General features: G+C 38.7%; 1 protein-coding gene across 4 annotated transcripts; it reads left to right on the plus strand.

Moving 5' to 3' along the window:
- The first annotated feature begins 1,106 nt into the window (after positions 1-1,106).
- slc30a8 (solute carrier family 30 member 8) lies at positions 1,107-19,320 on the plus strand. 4 transcript variants are annotated; one of them, XM_047808105.1, is made up of 14 exons: positions 1,107-1,439; positions 4,325-4,454; positions 4,614-4,720; positions 5,502-5,596; positions 5,686-5,812; positions 6,598-6,773; positions 8,113-8,263; positions 15,603-15,749; positions 15,863-16,009; positions 16,789-16,942; positions 17,032-17,284; positions 17,424-17,529; positions 18,000-18,134; positions 18,662-19,320. In XM_047808105.1, the coding sequence occupies exons 1-14, from the start codon at positions 1,289-1,291 to the stop codon at positions 18,805-18,807; spliced, it is 2,025 nt and encodes a 674-aa protein (XP_047664061.1). In that variant the 5' UTR covers positions 1,107-1,288; the 3' UTR covers positions 18,808-19,320. The 4 variants fall into 4 exon arrangements, with proteins under 4 accessions (XP_047664061.1, XP_047664059.1, XP_047664060.1 ...); XM_047808102.1 differs by lacking the exons at positions 1,107-1,439; positions 4,325-4,454; positions 4,614-4,720; ... (2 more) ...; positions 6,598-6,773; positions 8,113-8,263 and adding an exon at positions 12,094-12,433 and having other exon boundaries at positions 15,604-15,749; XM_047808103.1 differs by lacking the exons at positions 8,113-8,263; positions 15,603-15,749; positions 15,863-16,009; ... (3 more) ...; positions 18,000-18,134; positions 18,662-19,320 and adding an exon at positions 7,028-7,358 and having other exon boundaries at positions 1,115-1,439.
- Positions 19,321-20,287: the final 967 nt, after the last annotated feature.

Genomic DNA, 20,287 nt, shown 5'->3' on the forward strand with positions numbered 1-20,287 from the left:
ATTAGTGATTAGCAGTTGTTGTTTTGTAAAGTTAACATTGTGAAATGACACACCTCCACTAGATTTTGGAGCACGGCTGTAAGGATTTGTGTGTATTCAGCAACAAGAGTGTTAGTGAGATCAGGTACTGATGTGATTAGTTGGTTCCTTGGTTAGTCCAAGGTCATCCCAAAGGTGTTTGGGTCTGTGGTAGCCTAGTGCTAGTACTGTATGGACTGCACAGACCTACACCAATACACACACTTCCAATATACATCCATCAACCTGTTTACATGCTGTTTATGTACACTTTTTGCACTTGGCACATGCTGTCTCACATTTCACTGTTTGCTGTTTTGCACAATCCTTTAAATTATCTCAGAGACCTCTGTGCTGTTTCTGTTTATTGTCTATTGTGTATTGTCTTTTTTGGATTGTCTTGGATTTTTGTGTGTGCACTGTCTTTTGTCCTGCACTGTCTTGTCTTTTGTCCTGCACTGTCTTGTCTTTTGTCCTGCACTGTCTTTTTGTCCTGCACTGTCTTGTCCTGCAATGGTTGCACCAGGTTGCACAGATGCACTTTATGTATCTAGGACTAACTTACTAAGTCCTTATTGCTCTGTCTTTGCTTTTATGTAGCTTCATAATCCTTGAAAAATGTTGTCTCATCTCACTGTGTACCGCAACAGCTATATATGGTTAAAACAACAATAAAAGCTTCTTGACTTGAGTGGTCAAGGTGTTGGGCCACCAATCAGAAGGTTGTGGGTTCAATCCCAGGTCCACCAAACTGTCACTGTTGGGCCCCTTAACCCTCGGTTGTGTAAGTCACTCTGGATAAGCATGTCTGACAAATGCTGGAAATGTAAATGATGTAAATGTATTCACTGGGATTGAGTTAATGTGAGATCTTTTACTTCATCCTTGAAAGATACGTCTTCACAAACCTCTTTTGGAGTACAGATGCACACTGTCATGCCCTTTAGCTCCATTCTGTGCTCTAGTCATTAGAAGGCCAACACGTGGGAACCATAACCATGCGCCCTCATATACGTATCTGTCCATATAGCGCGTGTGCTTACGTCATTTCCGTTAGAACGTCTAAATATCGTTATTTATAACAAGAGTACCATGCGCCTTTAAGATTACGCTGCGTAATGCGCATGCGTAGTCGTTCCTCCAACGTTAAACGTTAGATTCTCATGTTTTCCCAGTTTTTTTTTGATTGCTTGGATTTAAAAAAAAAAAAAAAAGCTGCATTTCTTTATTACCAATCGGAAATTCTACAAAAGGTGACCTAAAGAAGAAAATGTCAGTTTTCTCCGAATCGGCTTTGGAGAAAAAATTGGCAGAACTTAGCAACTCGCAGCAGAGTGTACAGACTCTGTCTCTATGGTTAATCCATCACAGAAAACACTCGAAAACCATCGTCAAAGTGTGGTATAGTGAGCTGAAAAAAGGTAAGAACACCACAGTGTTTACACACCACACGAATATTTCACACGAGAAGCTATTAGTTTGTGGGTTGTGCACTTTACACCATAACAACACAGCTGGCTAGCAGCTTAGCACACAACATCATCCATTCATTACTCTTTGGGGTGTAAATTATAATAAATAAATTAATATATAAATAAAGCACTAACTCGTTTTTCACACTTATTTTTAAAAAACTACACCTAATTTTAAGCGGTTTACAAGCTTAACCAGCTAGACGTGTTCAATGTTTCTGTAAGTAAACAATGTGTTCAGTGTCAAATTAACCGATTCTTGCAAAGTCAAGAGTCGTTTAGTTCAGACTATATATATATATATATATATTACTAAACGTATACTGGTTTGTCTTTGTGTTATTGTCAGCCTGCTAGTAATAAACAGACTGGACGTCATATAATACGTCTGTCTAACTTAAGTAGCTTGCCTTTGTACTTGATTCATTCTTTGGAACCGATTCATTTGGGAATCGATAGAGGAATTAGTATTAAACGGATCATTTTATTATCTAATCCGATTCAATTATTGCTGTTAAAGTGCTCCTGAAATCATAAAGCTTTTTGGATTTAAAGCTTTTTGGATTTGTCCTTTAGGTTTGGTGATATTCTCATTTTAATTACTTTTTATAGCTTGCCACTCATTTATCCCATTTTAGTCTGGTGTTCATCCAGTTACATTACTTTACTTTAGAGATAAAGGTATATGTCCTGCCCCTGTCTTGCTCTACAGTAGCAGTTGATTGCAGCAAGCAGTGTTTGGTTTTGCATCTTCCTGTGCATGAGTTCCTTTCCTTTCCCAACCTTTCCTTGGTTTAGTAAAAAAAAAAAAGTTGGATCCATCAAACATGACTCTGTCACTGTTTTGTTTTTGGGGAAAAAAGGAAATGTTTTCACATTAGTTGGGAGATGTGGGAAATGAGAATTGCGTTCTTAGGTAGACCTGCCAGCAGTGAGCTGTGAAAGTCCGTTTTCAAGATACAGAGAGATTACCAAGCACCTGAAGCTGGATAAAAATGACAGAATACTTCTAATTTTGTAGAGAAGAAACCTACATGAGTGTGTCATGTTGGTAATGTGGGGAAAACGACTGCTGATTGTCCAAGGTTACCTCAAGGTTGTGAGCCAGTTTATTTCCTGGGATGATCAGCAGTTCAGTATTCTCTACCCTTCAGTGTTCATGTGCCTGTAGTGTGTTAAATAGAAATTAGTGTTATTTTTCTTTGCCAGGCCCCTCACACAGTATGGATGTATATCACTCTGACTAGATCATGACAGCACTTTACGTGATATGAAAATTGCAGGTGGGAAAGTGTTACACGTGTGTGAGGCAGTATGTGTGTGGCAATTGAAATTAATGACACGAAGCAGAGAGAACTAATTTTCCAATACATTTTGTAGATTGCTACCCTGCGTGATACATTTCAGCATTTTGGAGTGAAGCATTAATTAAAATGAAAGCGTTTCAGTAACATTTTTTACACACCATCTCAATTTGAATCAGTGACATCATCTCTAAATCTGTTGAGCTAGTTAAACAAAAGCAAAGGTGGACAAATGTGTAGGATCCCAGGCATGTTTTGAGTTATCCATAAACCACTCACTATGCTGTTATTATTATGATTATGTTTATTATTTTCCTTTGACATGGTTTTTACACACAGCGTAAGGGCAGGTGGTGACAGCGATATGGGATAAGGACAGAAAATTGAACTGAGGACAAAATGATCTTTGTTATGAAGCATAACACACAAAAATCTGGGAAACAGATATGAAGCTTCTTGAGGCGAGGCTCTGTGAAAATACTGCTTTTAGTATGTATTGCTTTGGGAATATCTTAAAAGTTTGGGAACAGGAGTTTGTTTGCAACATTTTAAGAAAGCTTTGGTCCATTACTGATGAGCTAGAATAAGGTAGCTAAAGTAATAATGTAATGTTCTAATGTTAAAACTGTCTTGCTTTTTATTAATCTAGAAGCATGAGTCATCTTGGATGTACATTTCTATGCAAATTTCTTCACAGTGGAACACAGTACACAGCGTGAAACCTTTTCTCATAATCACCATCCATTCACACCCAGCACCAGTGCCTGGTAGCCTGATTTCCCTCTTCCTCTATGTAAGCTAAGCTGTGAACGAGTGCATCAAGTGTCTAAACACTTCCACATGTTTTTTCTTCCTCTTCAGTTGAATAAGTGCATCATCCGGGTACTTGAAGTGGTGCAATTTTCAGTGTCAACGTACTACTCACTTTATTTATACTACAAAATGGTACAGAAAAGATTTGGTTAATGTTTTGGCTAGAAGGTTTCTTAGAAGACTTCAGGCTAGCGATGGGAGAAAAACATGAGCACATGAGAAACTGATATGAATTTTTATAACTAATTCCTCATTAATCAGGACTAACATGAGGTTAGATGTAAATTAGTAATGTAGCCTATTCCTTGTAGGTAGGATCTGTACTGTATTGTGGAATGCTGTTTGGTTTGATGGAACCTCCGTCTCCAAGACTCGTCGTTACTCGTGTGTGTGTGTGTGTGTGTTATGTTTGTTAATTATATCCCGAAGGACGCTAGCTCCTCTGTGACAAGGAGGCTCTTTAATATGAGACTCCCTTTGAAAGAATACCTGAAGACTCCCTGCTAATCCTCTACTCTATATTTAGCACAAGCAGCCTGTTCTTTTAAAGTTTCCAACCACGAGGCCTGAAGGTTAACGTGAACATGTTGGGTGTTATTAAGATGACTATAAATGAGAGGCGATTATCAAAAAAAAAAATTTCCTGATGCTTTTAATTTCTTTAGAGTGATGAGAATCTCGAGAAATCAATGACGAGAAACATTCTATTTTTTTCAGCCCAAGTATCCCGAAAACTGACCTTCCTTTATCTTGCAAACGATGTCATCCAGAATAGCAAAAGAAAAGGACCAGAGTTCACACAGGATTTTGCTCCAGTTATTGTCGACGCCTTTAAACATGTTTCCAGGTGAGCGCTCGTGTTTTACCACCTTGTTTACTGCCTCTTGCAAGAAGATGATATTTTTGGTTCCTGTTCAAGTTGGGGGTTTTTTTTGTTACTAATACTTTCGAATTAAGTGTCTACAAAACAAGTCACTGATCCTGCCTACTTCTCCCTTGTGTACAGTGAAGGAGAGGAGGGCTGTAAGAAGCACCTGGAGCGGGTTTTGTCTATCTGGCAGGAGAGAGCTGTGTATGAGAACGACCTCCTGGACAAACTCGCTGTAGTGCTACGTAAGTACATCTCAAATAATTGTTTTTTATTTATTGCTTTAATTATAACATATTAAATCATATATAGTTGCTACGGATTATTCAGTCACTAATAGAAAGGGTACTGTTGTAGTTGAGCCGCTGATCGATGCTGAATATTTAAGGGCTTAATATAAAACACACATCACAGATATGGTGTTAAAGTTGATCCAGTTTCTATTCTATATAATTTCACCATACTGTAATTTTCTTAAGGTTGAAAAAGGTTAAAAAAAAATCCAACGGGTTCTGCCTCTTTTGAGTCACCGGTAGTGAAATATTTAATATTTAAATACATATTAAAGCATGTAATACCACAGGACAAGTGGCAAGAATGTCTGAAAAAGTTTTAATGTCTTAGTTGTGCTTGTATGCATTTCCTTCTGAGGCATTTCCCTGTAGCAGGCTGCGTTTGTCCTTACTAAGGTTCATCCAGAAATAACCATCTATTTAGACTGCAGTGTAGATTTTGGGACAATATCAAATGAGAGAAAATGTCGTTATTTTATGGATTGTGGTGCGTGTTAAATGTTAAATTATTCTCCATTGTGGTGGATATGTTGTTAACACTGTTGTTTAAAAACAAAACAAAAAGCCTTCAGTCAGTCATGACAACTGGGCAAAATATAACTGCTGGACCTGCATTTTATTACGCTGACACACCTGTTATAGGGCAACGATGTCTGCAGAGGGCAGTCTTTTTGGAGATTTAGAATGTGTTCAGTCATTGAAATAATATAATTCTTGAAAACACAAATTCTAGATGGAGAGAAGAAGGCCAAGAAACGACCTTATGAGGAGATTAAAGTGACAGGTGATGACTTTGCCTCCCAGAGCTCTCCAGCAAATCCTCCACAGGTACTATATGGAAAACTATCCACATTGTGGTGCAACTGTAGTCTAACGTTGCACAACAGCTGACCTTCTTTATTATGAATCGAACCCAGACAGCGGATTTGATCCGGGCGCTGCAGGAGCTGGAGAACGCAGCCTCAAGTGACTCCGCCCTACGACAGAGGATCACCGCTTTACCCTCAGAGGTGCAGGACTCGTCTCTGCTACACAGAATCACAGGTGTGTGTGAGAGCTGAAGCTTATACGTTTCAGAGTTACCTCACACTTTTTAAGGTTTTTGACCCTCCATAACAGTAGGAGCTGCATTCAGACCAAACACAAACAATTTTTTTTCCCCTTGTCTTTTTTAATTTACTGAAGGGGGAAAGTACACACGGCAGGAAACGTGCATCTTCTTCTGATGGTGGTTACTTTCACATTTTATTTAGGTTAGCTTTGACTTGGGCTGGACTGTGGTCTCTCTTGTTGGTTAAAAAAAATTGGAAGAGCTGCTCCTGAAGTAGAATGAACCACAATGAACTTTTTACTCACAGTATTATTACTTTTACTTGGGACACATCTTTTCAATATTAAAAAAAATGTTCATTGCTTAGTATAATTTAAGATTTTTAGCATACATACTACAATATTCTGTCAAAAATGCCCTTTTTGCTAAAGTTTTTCTTTTTTTCGTTATTTGTTTAACGATTCCTTTCATGGCATGTACAATCAACTGGTTGCTTACGAATGCAAACATTAATGTGGATTAAATATCAGTTCAAGCAAATGTGTCATCATTTTATATTATTAGCATGGACACGTTCCATTCATTTTCACACATACTACAGGGTGTTTTGTATTAAATTCTGTTTTTGCTCTTTTCGTTGTCACCTCTGAGTTTTGTACATGTTGACTCCTACTTTGTGACATGTGCTTGCTTCTTTGCACACCCTAGAAAAGTGAAGTACATTTTGTCTGATTACACCTAATAAGTTGGCTCAGCCTGGTCTATGTGTTTTCCTCAGATAAGGAGTCAGGAGAACGTTTATCCAGACTGGTAGAGGAGGCCTGCATGCTTCTAGCAGATTACAGTGGACGCCTGGCAGCCGAGATCGATGACCGACGCCAGCTCACACGGCTGCTTGCACTTTTTCTGCAGAGCCAGCGAGATGGCCTGGCCAAGAATGAGCAGAAACTAGAAGTGCGTAAAACTCCCCATTTTTTTCTACTCTGCTTTTCTATAATGTTAGACATTCACGTCCTTGTTTTTACGAATTGTTTTTCTACAACTTTGGATTTTTCATGTCCACTAGAGGGCAGCACTGACTCATGTATAAACACGTAGAAAAATTCAAAAACTTGGGAGATCAGTAACTTGTGTTTTGTGTATGACCACTAGCTAAGGGAATTAATTAAAATCTACCAAATGGATACAAATAGCGATCTGTTTCTAAGGTTAATTTGATGTCCGTTGTCCCAGTCGATATGTCCCATGTCAACACTCCCCGGAGTCACAGACACAGACGGTGTGCTGGGGTGAGAATTTATATTTTATAACAATTCAGTCCTTTTTTCTGTATACCGTGAGATTTGATTGACACTGCAGCCTCTTACCCCTCCATCTAGCACATTCCACTTTGTACTCAGGTGGTAAGTAGAAGTTTAAATAAAGATTAATGAGATGTATTAATATTAACTCTCCACACTTTGCCCGCAGGTCTCAGCAGGTCTTTGCGTATTCTGTCTTCATCCTTACAGATCCAATAAAGATGAAAATTAATACACAGTTTTGGAGTGTGCTGTTTATTTATGCATTTCATTTTACCGCTGCCTTTAACATATATACATGCTGATGAAGTTAATAGTAAAATTTTGCCTAATAAGTTCATTAAACTCAAAGACAGATGCTTGTTTTTGCATCTTTTATGACCACTAAAAAAAATCAGATTTTTCACTTCAGTAAAAACCTTTCATAGGCTACAGGATATTTTATCAAATTATTTTGTAGTTTTTTTGTTTGTTTATTCTGAGATTCAAATAGATAAGTCGTGGGCAAAAATCCAGGGTAGAAATTCGGATATTAGTCTGTTAATATGTATAAAGTGTTTTGATACTTAAATGAAAAAATAAATGAACTTAAAAACAAAGAAAAATTATTAATAAACTCTAATAATAAAAATAAAAAACCTGCCAAACTGACAGGCAGGTGCATGTGGCCTGAATGCATGCTGTCATAAAAAACTGTATATAATAAGTAATAATAAATAACCAGAATACCTTAACATTAAATCAAAAACACCTTTAGTAAACACATTGGGAAGGTTTTTGTTTTGTTGTTCAAAAGTGAGTCTGCAAAGCTCGATGTAATGGAGAAGGGATCTGAAACTAATATACAAATATACTGATTCTAAGAGGAACATTTATACATTTTCTCCAATTTTACATTCTCACTTACGTTAGCATCTTGTCTGCTATAAATCACAGTATATATCTGCTACATCTATAGCTTCTAACGATCGTGTTTGTTGTCTGTATTTTAGGAATACAAGCGTAAGCTGGCACAAGTTACCCAGGTACGAAAGGAACTGCGATCTCGCCTCAACAGCCTCCCAGATCTTTCTCGGCTTCCTAACGTAACGGGTGCCCACGTACGCCTTCCCTCGTCTGGTGATCTCTACAGCCCTTCTGACTGAACTGGACTGTCACTGAGCCCTGTTGTTTTTTTTTTCTTGTACCTTACTTGTGAGCTTGTTCCTGACACTTGATTTTGTTGTCCATTACCCATCATATCAATCTTTATTTAAGTGTGCTGAAATAGAAATAAGGTTTTAATGAGTGGCTTAACCTCTTTGAAGCCTTGACTCAACATGGATTTTGTTAAGCCATGTTTTAAAAGCTCACTGGTACATCACTATCTCTCAGCCTTGAGTAGAGGCTTTGCACAGAAAACCACTTGATTCAATATCATTTGGTATTGACGTCATATATATATATATATATATATATATATGAAATTCTCCATTGTGGTGGATATGTTGTTAACACTGTTGTTTAAAAACAAAACAAAAAGCCTACAGTCAGTCATGTTTGGTTCACTATTCCCCGCTAGCTAACTAATTTAATCCAGCCTTCAGTCGTGTTTTAAGCTGAAACGATCTGTAGATTTGTCTAATGCTTTCTAAACCATCAACTGCTAGAACTGCCTACTAGCGCTTGAGATTTGCTGTGATACTATTTTTGTATATATGTAGTGAATTTTAGTGAATTCACCGGAGAGTAGATATAGCATGTTGAAAAACAAATCTTCATTGCAGTATCTTCTAATCGACTGCAGTATTTTATTATAGACATTTTGAAATATTGTGTGTCCAGGTCTAAACGAGTTACGATATTTCCAAGTGCTGTAGTTGATCTCCTAAAATACTGCAAGGGGAGCTTTGCATTTTTAGGTTCAGTGCTCAGTTTAGCATTATTACATTAATGATGCATGACAACCATGCACTAGGTTTCTTATTTAACCGTTCAAGTCATTTTACTGTGATCAAGATGTACTGTGATCGCCAACTGAAAAGCTCATGGAATCATTTTTATGTGTCTACAGAAGGTCCCTCTTTCCTTTCGTTTTGCTTAGATTACATTTCTTAGTGCTCATTAAATTAAGAACAACTTAACTGTTCATCTAAAGTCAGTATCGTTAAACATAGGGCTATTAGCTTTCTCTTACTCCCCAAACATTCTTGAATGAATGGAAATGGCTCTAATTTTTTATTTTGTTTCTCTCCCAAGAGCTTGTTGACTCAAGCATTCATCTGGTGTGCGTGTTTACTGTGTAATCGCTCCTTGATGTGTAGCTATGCTAGTCATTTGCATAACATGGACATGCTACACACAGTCAAACCTGTCTCTATAGCGCTGAGAACAAACCCCTGTCTGCCTCTGCCTGTCTATCTTTCAGTGGGCCTGTTTGCACTGTACATTTGTGGGTCACGACTCTACACACAAGAGACTCATCAGAGTTACAAGCCCCACCAACTTTTCTCCACCGTGCGTCCGCTACCTGACCCTTAGATAAAACACAAGCTTTGCTGACTCAGCATTTCCTGCCAGCTTCTTAATGCACTGTTGCCTGGGTCGGTCTGATCCCAAAGTCAAATCCCTTCATGTTTTCTCTGATACTGGCAACCCATGACAATGCAAGTGGAAGAGCTCATTTAAATAAAGCGGGGGAGTTGCTTTGTGTTCGAGAGCCACCATAAACATAGGGCAGGGGTATAACCATGGGTCAGGAGTCTCATGTCTATGTCCAGTGTATCACCTTTAGTGATTGTGTTACTGTATTGATAATGTCATGTAACTTTAGGGGAAGAAATAATACATCCCAGGCATATGTGTCTCTTTTTGTTTACTAAATAGACTATGTCTGAATTGCATTTTGTTCACTCGGGAATTGGGGATTACAAACTCCATAACAGTTCCCTGAAATAAATGACTGAGACAGGAAGCACTGTGAAAAAGAAAAGTGCATTGGTGGAAACCAGACCAACAACCTGGACCAACACTCATGCTAATGCAGGTGAGACTACAGAGATTATGGAGTGAGGGTGATTAATTAAACCTAAAAATAAAAATCTCAATTTATAATGCATGAAAGGGTTTAAATGTGAGAACAAAAACAAGAGTATAGCTCTAACCTAAAAACATCATACTACAGCCATGATAACCATGACCATCATCATGTTTGTACACACTCAATAATTAAATCTAGGTACAGTATATAGGAGCAAAGGGGATGCTTCTGTAACAGCTGATCTGAAAAAGAACAGGGCCAAGAATTGTGGAGAAGTTAAAGAATGGGAAACAAATGGAGTTGTAGAGATGTGTGGGCGTTTTTATATCCACCCATTTTTATCAATCCAAATAGGGATGTGTAGCCTAGTGGTTAAGGCTTTGGACTACTGATCAGAAGGTCATGGGTTTGAATCTCAGATCCGCCACTGCTGGCCTCCTGAGCAAGGCCCTCAACTGGTTAAATAAGTCTGCTAAATGTAAATGAATGAATTCAGTCCAATTGAAGATTCTGGGAAGTAGTATTGATATGTACACTGTGTGTTGCAGTCCGATTTAAATATTCAGCTACACGGCAATTTTTCCTATTTACCAAACTGTTTTAGATTCACAACTTTTTATCTGATTGACATTTCATTTGTCTCGACTGAGGTGTTTATATGAAGGCTTTTCAATCCGATTTCAATGTGATTACTAATGCATTTTATTTTTATGCACTCTACAAGGATCAGCACATGATTCATAGAGAGCACATATTACAGTTCCAGTCTGACTATGCCTTTATTTGAACTAAAATATTAACTTAATATTAATCAAATATTTTAAGTAATATTTACCAAATGCCACAAACCACTCCGGGAGAAGCACTTAGACAGAGTAGGTCATATTAAAAGTGTCAGCTTAACACACAATACAGTAGCAAAATCCATGAACCATGTACCAAGATCCTACTCTGATCCATTCTGTCTGGTCTGCTCCTGAGAACAGGTAGTGAATGTAGTATTAATATATTAAAAGATAAGACTTAATTTCTAGTAATGTGTTAAAGTTCATCAGGGCATAAAAATAGGAATATGTATTGATATGAGGATCCAAATCCTCTCATATAGACTGTTATAACATCCCACCGTCACACACAAGGAACGAGTACAACACCAGTACAAAGGAGAAGAGAGGAGACACTGGAGCTCGTTTCATCCTGTTAACAACATGACTCCAGTTACACAGCACTGAGCAGATTTACGATCACCCTTAAGCCTGATATATTTGCAGCAAAAATGTATTCTGCTAAGGGTGGGACAGATGTGTTACTATCATCTGGATCAAAAAATTGTTTGTTATTACAAGTTAATAATCCAATAAGGATACCTGAGCCAATTAAAGAAAGGTTGGGAAGATGTGAAAAACAAAAAAACAACAACAAAAACTTGGGCATGATTGGGCATTGCAACCAATAGACATTAAAGTCTATTAATTTTTAATCTCCTAACCAGATACATCCTCATGATGGTGAGAACACTGCTTCCATGTGGCCCACTTTATATAATGTATAATCATTGTCTGGGGTATTTGTGATTAAACTGAAGGCTTAAAGACCTTTTCTGAGAGTCACTGCATTCCAACAGGTCTCAAGAACCACTACTGGAAAGTTTACTGTCATTCCAAGGTTCCTCAATAATAGCCACACAAAGTGCCCTGCCCTGCCCTGCCCTGCCCTGTCTTGCCTTGCCTTCAAATAATCTTATTAGATTACTAACAATTTGATTAGGTTTTTGCCGAATTTTCATTATTTTTTTTATTTCACAATTTTGCAAAGCTGAGATTTCTCGTGTGTGTGTGTGTGTGTGTGTGTGTGTGTGTGTGTGTGTGTGTGTGTGTGTGTGTGTGTGTGTGTGTGTGTGTGAGTGAGTGAGTGCACACGCTCGCGCTTGTGATCCGATCATATGGGGTGGTTTGCGGGCTGTTTTTCACCCCGCACAGTAACTGCAGTGGTGCCGAGAGCACCCTCATTATTTGCACACGGTTCAGAGTCACACGACTTCACACAACATCTACAAACTCCCTGTATATGAGGATGCTGCAATCAGAACACACACTCCAGTTGCTCTTCTCAACAACAAACGGAAAGAAGCTTTTTTCCTGATTGATCAAAAAATTATTTGTTTTCTTTTTTCTAACATCTAAGTAAGTGGTAATAATCAGATCACTTTTAATCATGTTCAAGAAGAACGACCCAGAAAAAGAGCTGTTAATCACAGACAGCTCTACCAGGATGTACACTGTAACTCGGGAAAGGTAAGAATCGCATGATTAAAATGTTTTTAATGTGTGTGTGTGTGTGTGTGTGTGTGTGTGTGTGTGTGTGTGTGTGTGTGTGTGTGTGTGTGTTTTAAGTTTGTTCCCTGATTCTTTTGTTTATCTTGTGAATTATCTCAGAGTAGTATTGCATTGCTTAAAGTAATTAAGGAGGAGGGTTTGTGGCTTCAGGGCTTTTCACACGAGTCTTTTTTGGCTGTGCGCAAAATCCAAAAGCCCCTGAAAGCGCATGAATGAAAGCAGCTGGTCATGTGCTAGAATAATTCTATACACACAAGACGCAATAACAACGAATATAAAATGTACACAACTGTCAAAATGTCAGGTTTTTGAGAGGTAAAAAAAAAAAAAAAAAAAAGATAAATCATGACCAAATTTTTCCACTCATGACTCAAATTTTTCACTCATGTGGAAATGATCAGAAAACTTTCAAGGAAAGAAAGAAAATAAATGCCCCTGAACTCATACTTACATACCATTTGATTTTACAAAAAAATATATAATAATAATAATAATAATAATAATAATAATAATAATAATAATAATAATAATAAAATACTGTCATAGTCTATCATCATTGCACATTTTGTCTTGGTAATATTTCCCCCACTCTTTCCTGCTAAAACCTTGTGAGGTTCACTTCAGGTCACCCTGAGCTCTGGTTAGGTCATTCACAAATGTTGATCTTTTGGTTAAGCCATTTCTTTGTTGATCTGGATGTATGCTGTGGGTCATTGTCATGCTAAAAAGTGAAATTCCTTTTCATCTTCAGCAGACATTTTAGCTGAACTAAAATCAGCTGGAACTTGCAGATACTCATGATTTCTTCCACCTTGATAAAAGCCTCAGATGTGGCTTCACAACATTTGGATAAATCCTAGAAGATGTGAATAAAATCCAACAGAAACAGCTGACCTTTATTAAGAATCAGAATCATTTTTTTGATGATAGATGTATGATAAATATTTTTCAACATGAGAATGAATGGGATTAGTTTAATCTGAGCACAGTCACATTCCTAATTATAAAAGGGTGTGCACACTTATGCAACCAGGTTGAACTTTTTCGCCATTTTATCTTGGCTTTCATTATAACTGGTGTGCAGACTTTTGATATCGGTTGTATTTTGGCCAGGATGTTTGTGTCAGACTCCTAAGAAAATCCTTAATTGAATCCATGAATTAAAATCCATGTACTTGACTTGAGACTTGAGAAAAGGATGTTAATTTATTTCTATTTGATTAGAAAATTTAGTACAGTTTGGCCTTGTTTGGTTCTTGTAGAACTTAAAGTTAAAGAATCTTGCAAGTTCTTTGTGGCACATTTACACGTTCCATTACTGAGACAGTAGCCTCTGTTTTCCATGTATATACTGTCCTTTGACTAATTCACTAATTCTTTATGAGATCAGATGAAGTTGCAAAGTAAATAGGGCTAAACAATTTTTATCAAGTACGTAATATACAAATGCCAAGTCTAAACTAAACCAAATGAACAAAGTCAATAAGTAGATCTGGTTTAATTAATGGCATAAAGATAACATGAGATACACTTTCTGATACTTTATGCACAATTCAATGTAATATCTCAGAAAACGATTTGTTATTTGCAGGTAGGATCTGACTCTCTGTTCAATAAAACTTAATCCTTTCAATAGCACTCAATAAGGAACATGATTATTTTCTATTGACTCGAGCACCTTTGGCTCCTCTGGTGATTTTTCTTCAAACTTTACTTTGAATGCAGCAAATATTCCTGGAGTTCAACTATTTATACAGTATATTTTGTTACGGTTCAGCCCGGACTTTTGGCCAGGTGCTTCTGTTTATGTTCCGTGTTTACTACTCCCTGTCTCTGAACACCTGTTCCCTATGTGTTCATTGCCGTGTCTATTTAACCATTCTGCGTTTCCGATGGCAGGGTGGAATCATCGTCAGTGTACCCTCATCCTTTGTCCTGTGTAGTTTTTGTCTATGTTCCTGTTCTATGTATTTAAGTTATTAAACCTATTTATTTGAAGCTATCCTGCATCTGGGTCTGTCTTCCTCCTCCCAGTGTGACAGAATGATTCCGCCCAGGATATTTTCCAGCCTGGACCGGCTTATTGGCTTTTTTGTTCTGCCTCCTGGATTGTTCTTCCGTCTGCCTGTTTTCCCCTGGACTTTTTCCTTTTTTCGGTGACATCACTCCGCATTTTATCTGATGAGGGATGCCACTCCACTTCCAGTTCCCCGCGAAGGACGTCACCTTACTTCTGTTCCACGGAGGATGTCAACAGCCCAGTTTTGTCTTCTTTTTTTGGTGTCCTGCGGCATCACCCCGCACCTTTTCCGATGGGGGACGTTGCTTCACTTCCTGGTTTTCCATGGAGGACGTTGCCTCACTTTTGTTCCATGGGGGAGAGATATATCCCGGCCTGATTCTGGTTTTCCAGAGGTGGTCCGGCCGCGATGTGTTGTGGGTTGCGATTGACCCTTCTGCTCGGCTGCGGACATCGCTCGGCGCTATTGTTTGGCAGTGGGCGTCACTCGGCCCTTCTGCTCGGCAGTGGATACCACTCTGCCCTTCTGCTCAGCGGTAGACGTCGCCCGGCCCTACTGCTCGGCTGTGGACATTTCTTGGCCCTTCTGCTTGGCAGTGGATGTTGCTCTGCCCTTCTCGGCTGTGGGCATTGCTCGGCCCTCTTTGGCTGCGCCGCCATGTGCCTTGCTACCCCTTCTGCCTCGCCATGTGCCTTGCTCCCCCCATCTGCCTTGCTGTGTGCCTTGCTCCCACCATCTACCTCACCATGTGCCTCGCCTTCCCCTTCTGGATCTTGTCGGGATCATGGTCATCTTGGAAATGGTCATTAATACGAGATTGGCACGCTCTCGAGCAGGGGGTACTGTTACGGTTCAGCCCGGACTTTTGTCCATGTGCTTCATGTTCCGTGCCATGTATCCACATTTCTTCACACCTGTTCTCTATGTGTTCATTGGCGTGTCTATTTAATCTTGCCACTGGCAGTGCAGAATCATTGTCAGCTATCCTGCATATCTATATACAGATATAGAATCATTGAAGCTATCCTGCATATGGGTCTGTCCTCCTCCTCCCCGGTGTGACATTAATAGTATGTCATCTATTGTTTGTTCCTCTGTGAATTCTAGTATGTCCAGTGGGGAAAAGGATAGTAAGCACTGTCATGACAGCAGCCGTGCTCTTGAGGAACGGGAAAAGGAGAAAAAACTGGCCAGGAAACGTCTCTACATTGTTTCAGCTGTTTGTCTGGTCTTCATGGTGGGAGAAATCTTAGGTATGGCTGTTAGACATCTAGAGTTTTTTGATATGAAGAAAGTAGTAATAACCTGCTGTATCCTATGTACTGTATCCTTTGCCTTAGTCTGCCATGTCATTTTATGTTCCCAGGTGGATATTTCGCTGGCAGTCTGGCAGTGATGACGGATGCTGCCCACCTACTGGTGGATTTTACTAGTTTTATTATTAGCCTGTGCTCTCTGTGGTTATCATCCAGGCCTGCTACACAAACACTCAACTACGGCTGGCATCGTGCAGGTAAGTCATCATCAGTTCAATTTTATTTGTATGGCACTTTTAACAATGGGCAATTTACAGAAACATCAATTCAGGGATATACATTGTAAATATATATATAAATATTTATTAGCAAACCAGAAGTGATGTTAGCACGGAAAAACTCAATGAGACGATATAAGGAAGAATGATATGAAAGGAACAAGATTCAAGAGAGATCAGTCTGGGTGACACCAGTGTGATTATAAATCACTCCCTTTCTATAACTATGTACTATGTGGTCAAAAATTGCAACTGTGTAACCAGAGAATTCCTTCTACTTATATCAGTAAGTCTGTTTTGTTGAAGTTATTACCTGTTCACTGATGGAGACTTGAGTGCAAAACAGTTTGTGGCAATTGCAGTCTTTAAGCTATAAAGGCAATTGTAGTGAAATATCATCTTCAATTGTATCATCCACAGCAATCTTATTAAGTTGTCCATTTGGGTCATCCCTCAGTAGCAGTGAGAACTTGTAAGAGTAAGGCAAGTCTGGAGAGCAGAAGGAGTCAGGAACACTGGTATCTGAGAAGGAAAATGTATAACCTGAGAGAGAATGAGAGAGAGATCAGTGTACTGTATGTGCAAGTAGGGACTGTAGCAAGAAAGCTATGAGAGCATTACTAAAACGGAGAGCCATAAACACAGACATGATTGTGCCCTGGGACACACAGCAGACAGCCACTCAACCCTCATCATCATCATCATCATCATCATCATGATTGAATGTGTTTATCATGGACGATTTTGTGTATTCTCAGAGATCCTTGGTGCTCTTGTGTCTGTCTTCACAATCTGGTTGGTGACTGGTGTGTTGGTGTACCTGGCAGTGGAACGTCTCATCAGTAATGACTATGAGATTGAGGGCACTGTAATGCTCATTACCTCTGGCTGTGCGGTGGCAGCCAATATCATGTACGTACACTGCCGCTCTACTAATCCCAACCCTGTTTTTTCATTTGTGTTGAATGACTGGGCCATAAACAATCCTCTTTCTCATGTAGAATGGCACTCACCTTGTACCAGTCTGGGCATGGTCACAGTCATGGTGGACTTAGCTCTCATGGTCATGGCCACAGCCATGGAAAAAAAAAAAATCACAGTGATACTAGTGCTAACTACCACAGTCTAGAAGATCAAGGGAACAGCAAGAAGATGCAGGAAAATGCCAGTGTGAGAGCTGCCTTTGTGCATGTGATCGGAGACCTTCTGCAGAGTGCCAGTGTCCTTGTTAGTGCTCTCATCATCTTCTTCAGGGTAAGAGGCGATACTAAGCGTATTCACAAATATTCTAAGCCTGCACCATGCAGCCTTGAATTTTCAAAAAGCACATTATTAAAAAGGCCTAATAACAGGAAATGTGTTTGTAATGGATTGATAACCTTCGATCTTGCAGCCAGAGTACAAGATTGCAGATCCCATCTGCACCTTCCTGTTCTCTCTGTTTGTCCTGGGCACCACTATCACCATCATGAGGGACATTCTGGTGGTCTTAATGGAAGGTATGTTAATGACCTGAGGCTATCAGAGCTTTATTATAAACTCACAAATGGAATTTAATTTCATGTTTTTACGGTTCAACTCGGACTTGTGGCCATGTGCTTCTGTTTATGTTCTGTGTCACATGTCTGCCCCGCCCTTGTTTACTCCTCCCCGTCTCTGCACACCTGTTCCCTATTGTTAATCGTCATGTATATTTAACCGTTTATTTAATCATCGTCAGTGTACCCCTGTCCTTTGTCCTGTTTAGTTTTCGTCTTTGTTCCTGTTTAATGTATTTAAGTTATTAAAACCTATTTATTTGAAGCCATCCTGCATATGGGTCTGTCTTCCTCCTCCTGGTTGTGACAAATGTTCTTTTTAAGATTTTGTACAGGAAATATGTACAGTTTTCAGTGTATTGTACTACTCAAATAGCAATGTCAAGAGACATCAGATATTGAGATATTGGTGTTTATCACTCACTGTACAGGCACACCTTCAGGTGTGGACTACAGGGAGGTGAAAGGGAAACTGCTCTCCATTAAAGGTGTAAAAGCTGTGCACAACCTCCACATCTGGGCTCTGACCATGAACCAGGCTGTGCTCTCTGCCCATGTGGCAATAGGTGAGTAATAACTTTTTTTATTGTGTGTAGAGCATTTACACAGAAGCATTATTATTATTTTTTATCAATAAACATGAGGTCAAACACACATAGAGAAAACGCAAACAAGGGTTTCTACTTCATTAGAACCAAACAATATAGTCAGCATGTGATGTCCTTGGTATTTCCTTTTAAATATTTGTTGGACAAAGACATTACTGAACTGTCAGTATTCATAAATTGCCTTGCATGAACGTTTACACATTTTGTAGTGTTATTATCTGGAGCACTGTTTTTCCACACATACAATGTTTTGCAAAAAACAAACAAACAAACACAGAATTTGAATTTAATTCAATTTCTCTATCGGCTTATGATAGTATCATGTATTTTGTATGAATCTAAGTAAACTGTAACTCAAAACATCTATAAATGTATATAAATACATTTAAGTACATGTACATTACCTTACATTTACATTACATTTACAGTTAATAATGATTTGACATTATTAAGGATTAGATAACGTAATAATGATTGTTTCTCAGATGATGCTGCAGAGCCACAGCTGGTGCTCAGAGAGATGACCCAGTCCTGCTTCACAACATACAGCTTCCACTCTGTCACCATCCAGCTGGAGCAGCAATCAGACCAGAGACCAGACTGCAACCTGTGTCAGGACCCCAAACACTGACTTGGTATCTTGTTATGTTGGTGTCCTGCTGCTTTGATGTGCTACCACTCCACATCCACAGAACATCACCACTACCCTAACAAGCAGAACAAGACAACAGTGTGGTTTTCAAGGACCTAAGTCTTATTGTAATACTGTAATGAACTACTACTAAATCTTGGACTTATCTGTTGTTTGGTTGTTTTACTTCTCTGAAAATGTGGCTCTGAATCCTACTCTTTCTAATATACTTTCTAAATGTTTACTTATACTCAGTTAGATAATTCAACTGACAATGGTGTTATAATGAGTTTTCATTTGTTTATCGATATATTGGAATATCACTATAAAATCGATATAATTTAGTAAAATTATTTAGTAAAATAAATTTTACTCAGAGGAAGTACAGATGATTTTTGATCATGTGAAATGATTTATCTGCAATGATCTTGTCACAAAATGCTTCTATGTTATGTTATGTTGATTATTCACAGTGTCAATTAAAAATGTAGCTCGTGTTTGAGCACTTCTTTATGACTAGCCCTTATGTTTATAGCTCTGTAACAATGACTTTTATTCTGAAAACCTTTTTATTTATTAATTAATATTTAAAAAATTATTACTACTGCTGCTATTAATACTTTTACTACAACTACTACACCTCTACTGCTGCAACAACCGTTCTAATACTACAAAGATTAATACCACCACCATTCCACTACTAAATAATCAAGAAGTACTCTACTACTACTGCTATTACTACATCTGCTACTATAATAACTACAAGTAATAGTACTAGTAACACTACTAGTAATACGTCCACTATTTCAATTACATTAATACAAATATTACTACTTCTGCTACTGTCAGGGTTGCCACCCGTCCCGTGAAATACGGAATCGTCCCGTATTTACAGGCAAAATGACGCGATTTGTCCCGTATTTTACAAATGTCCACATTATACAGCATCCCATGCAAATCACCCCATCCGCACTGTGTGGAGACGCGTCCTATGCTGCCCCTGATTGGGTAATTTTGTTTTTGGGTTACGGGCCGTGAATCACGGCCAATCAGAGTCAGAGGAGGGCGGGACGCCACCTCGCCGGTTCTTTTGACAGCTTCTCAGTGCTGCACGGAGTGACAAGAAGTACAGTTAGATAAGAAGTACAGTTATAAAAGAAAGTAGGCCTGACATGCTCCAATACTGCACACTACTACTTCTGGTCCGCTGATATTCACTGATACACTGATATACATCCACTGATGTTATGATGTTCATGGAAGATCTTTTGCAAGTTTGCAAGTTATAATTACTAAGTTATGGATCGGTTAATTTAACAATAAGTTAATAAAATATGGTTCACATCTCACAAGTTCCTCCAAAAGCTTATTTTTTGTGTTCTCAGTCACACTTTGTTGGCGTATATTTATTATTGTCATAGCTGTGTATTCAATATGACCACTTAAGTTGTGATAGTGAGAGACTGAGTGCATCTGTTCA

Source organism: Tachysurus fulvidraco, chromosome 24 (genome assembly GCF_022655615.1).
Source record: "Tachysurus fulvidraco isolate hzauxx_2018 chromosome 24, HZAU_PFXX_2.0, whole genome shotgun sequence".
NCBI classification, from domain to species: Eukaryota; Metazoa; Chordata; class Actinopteri; order Siluriformes; family Bagridae; genus Tachysurus; species Tachysurus fulvidraco.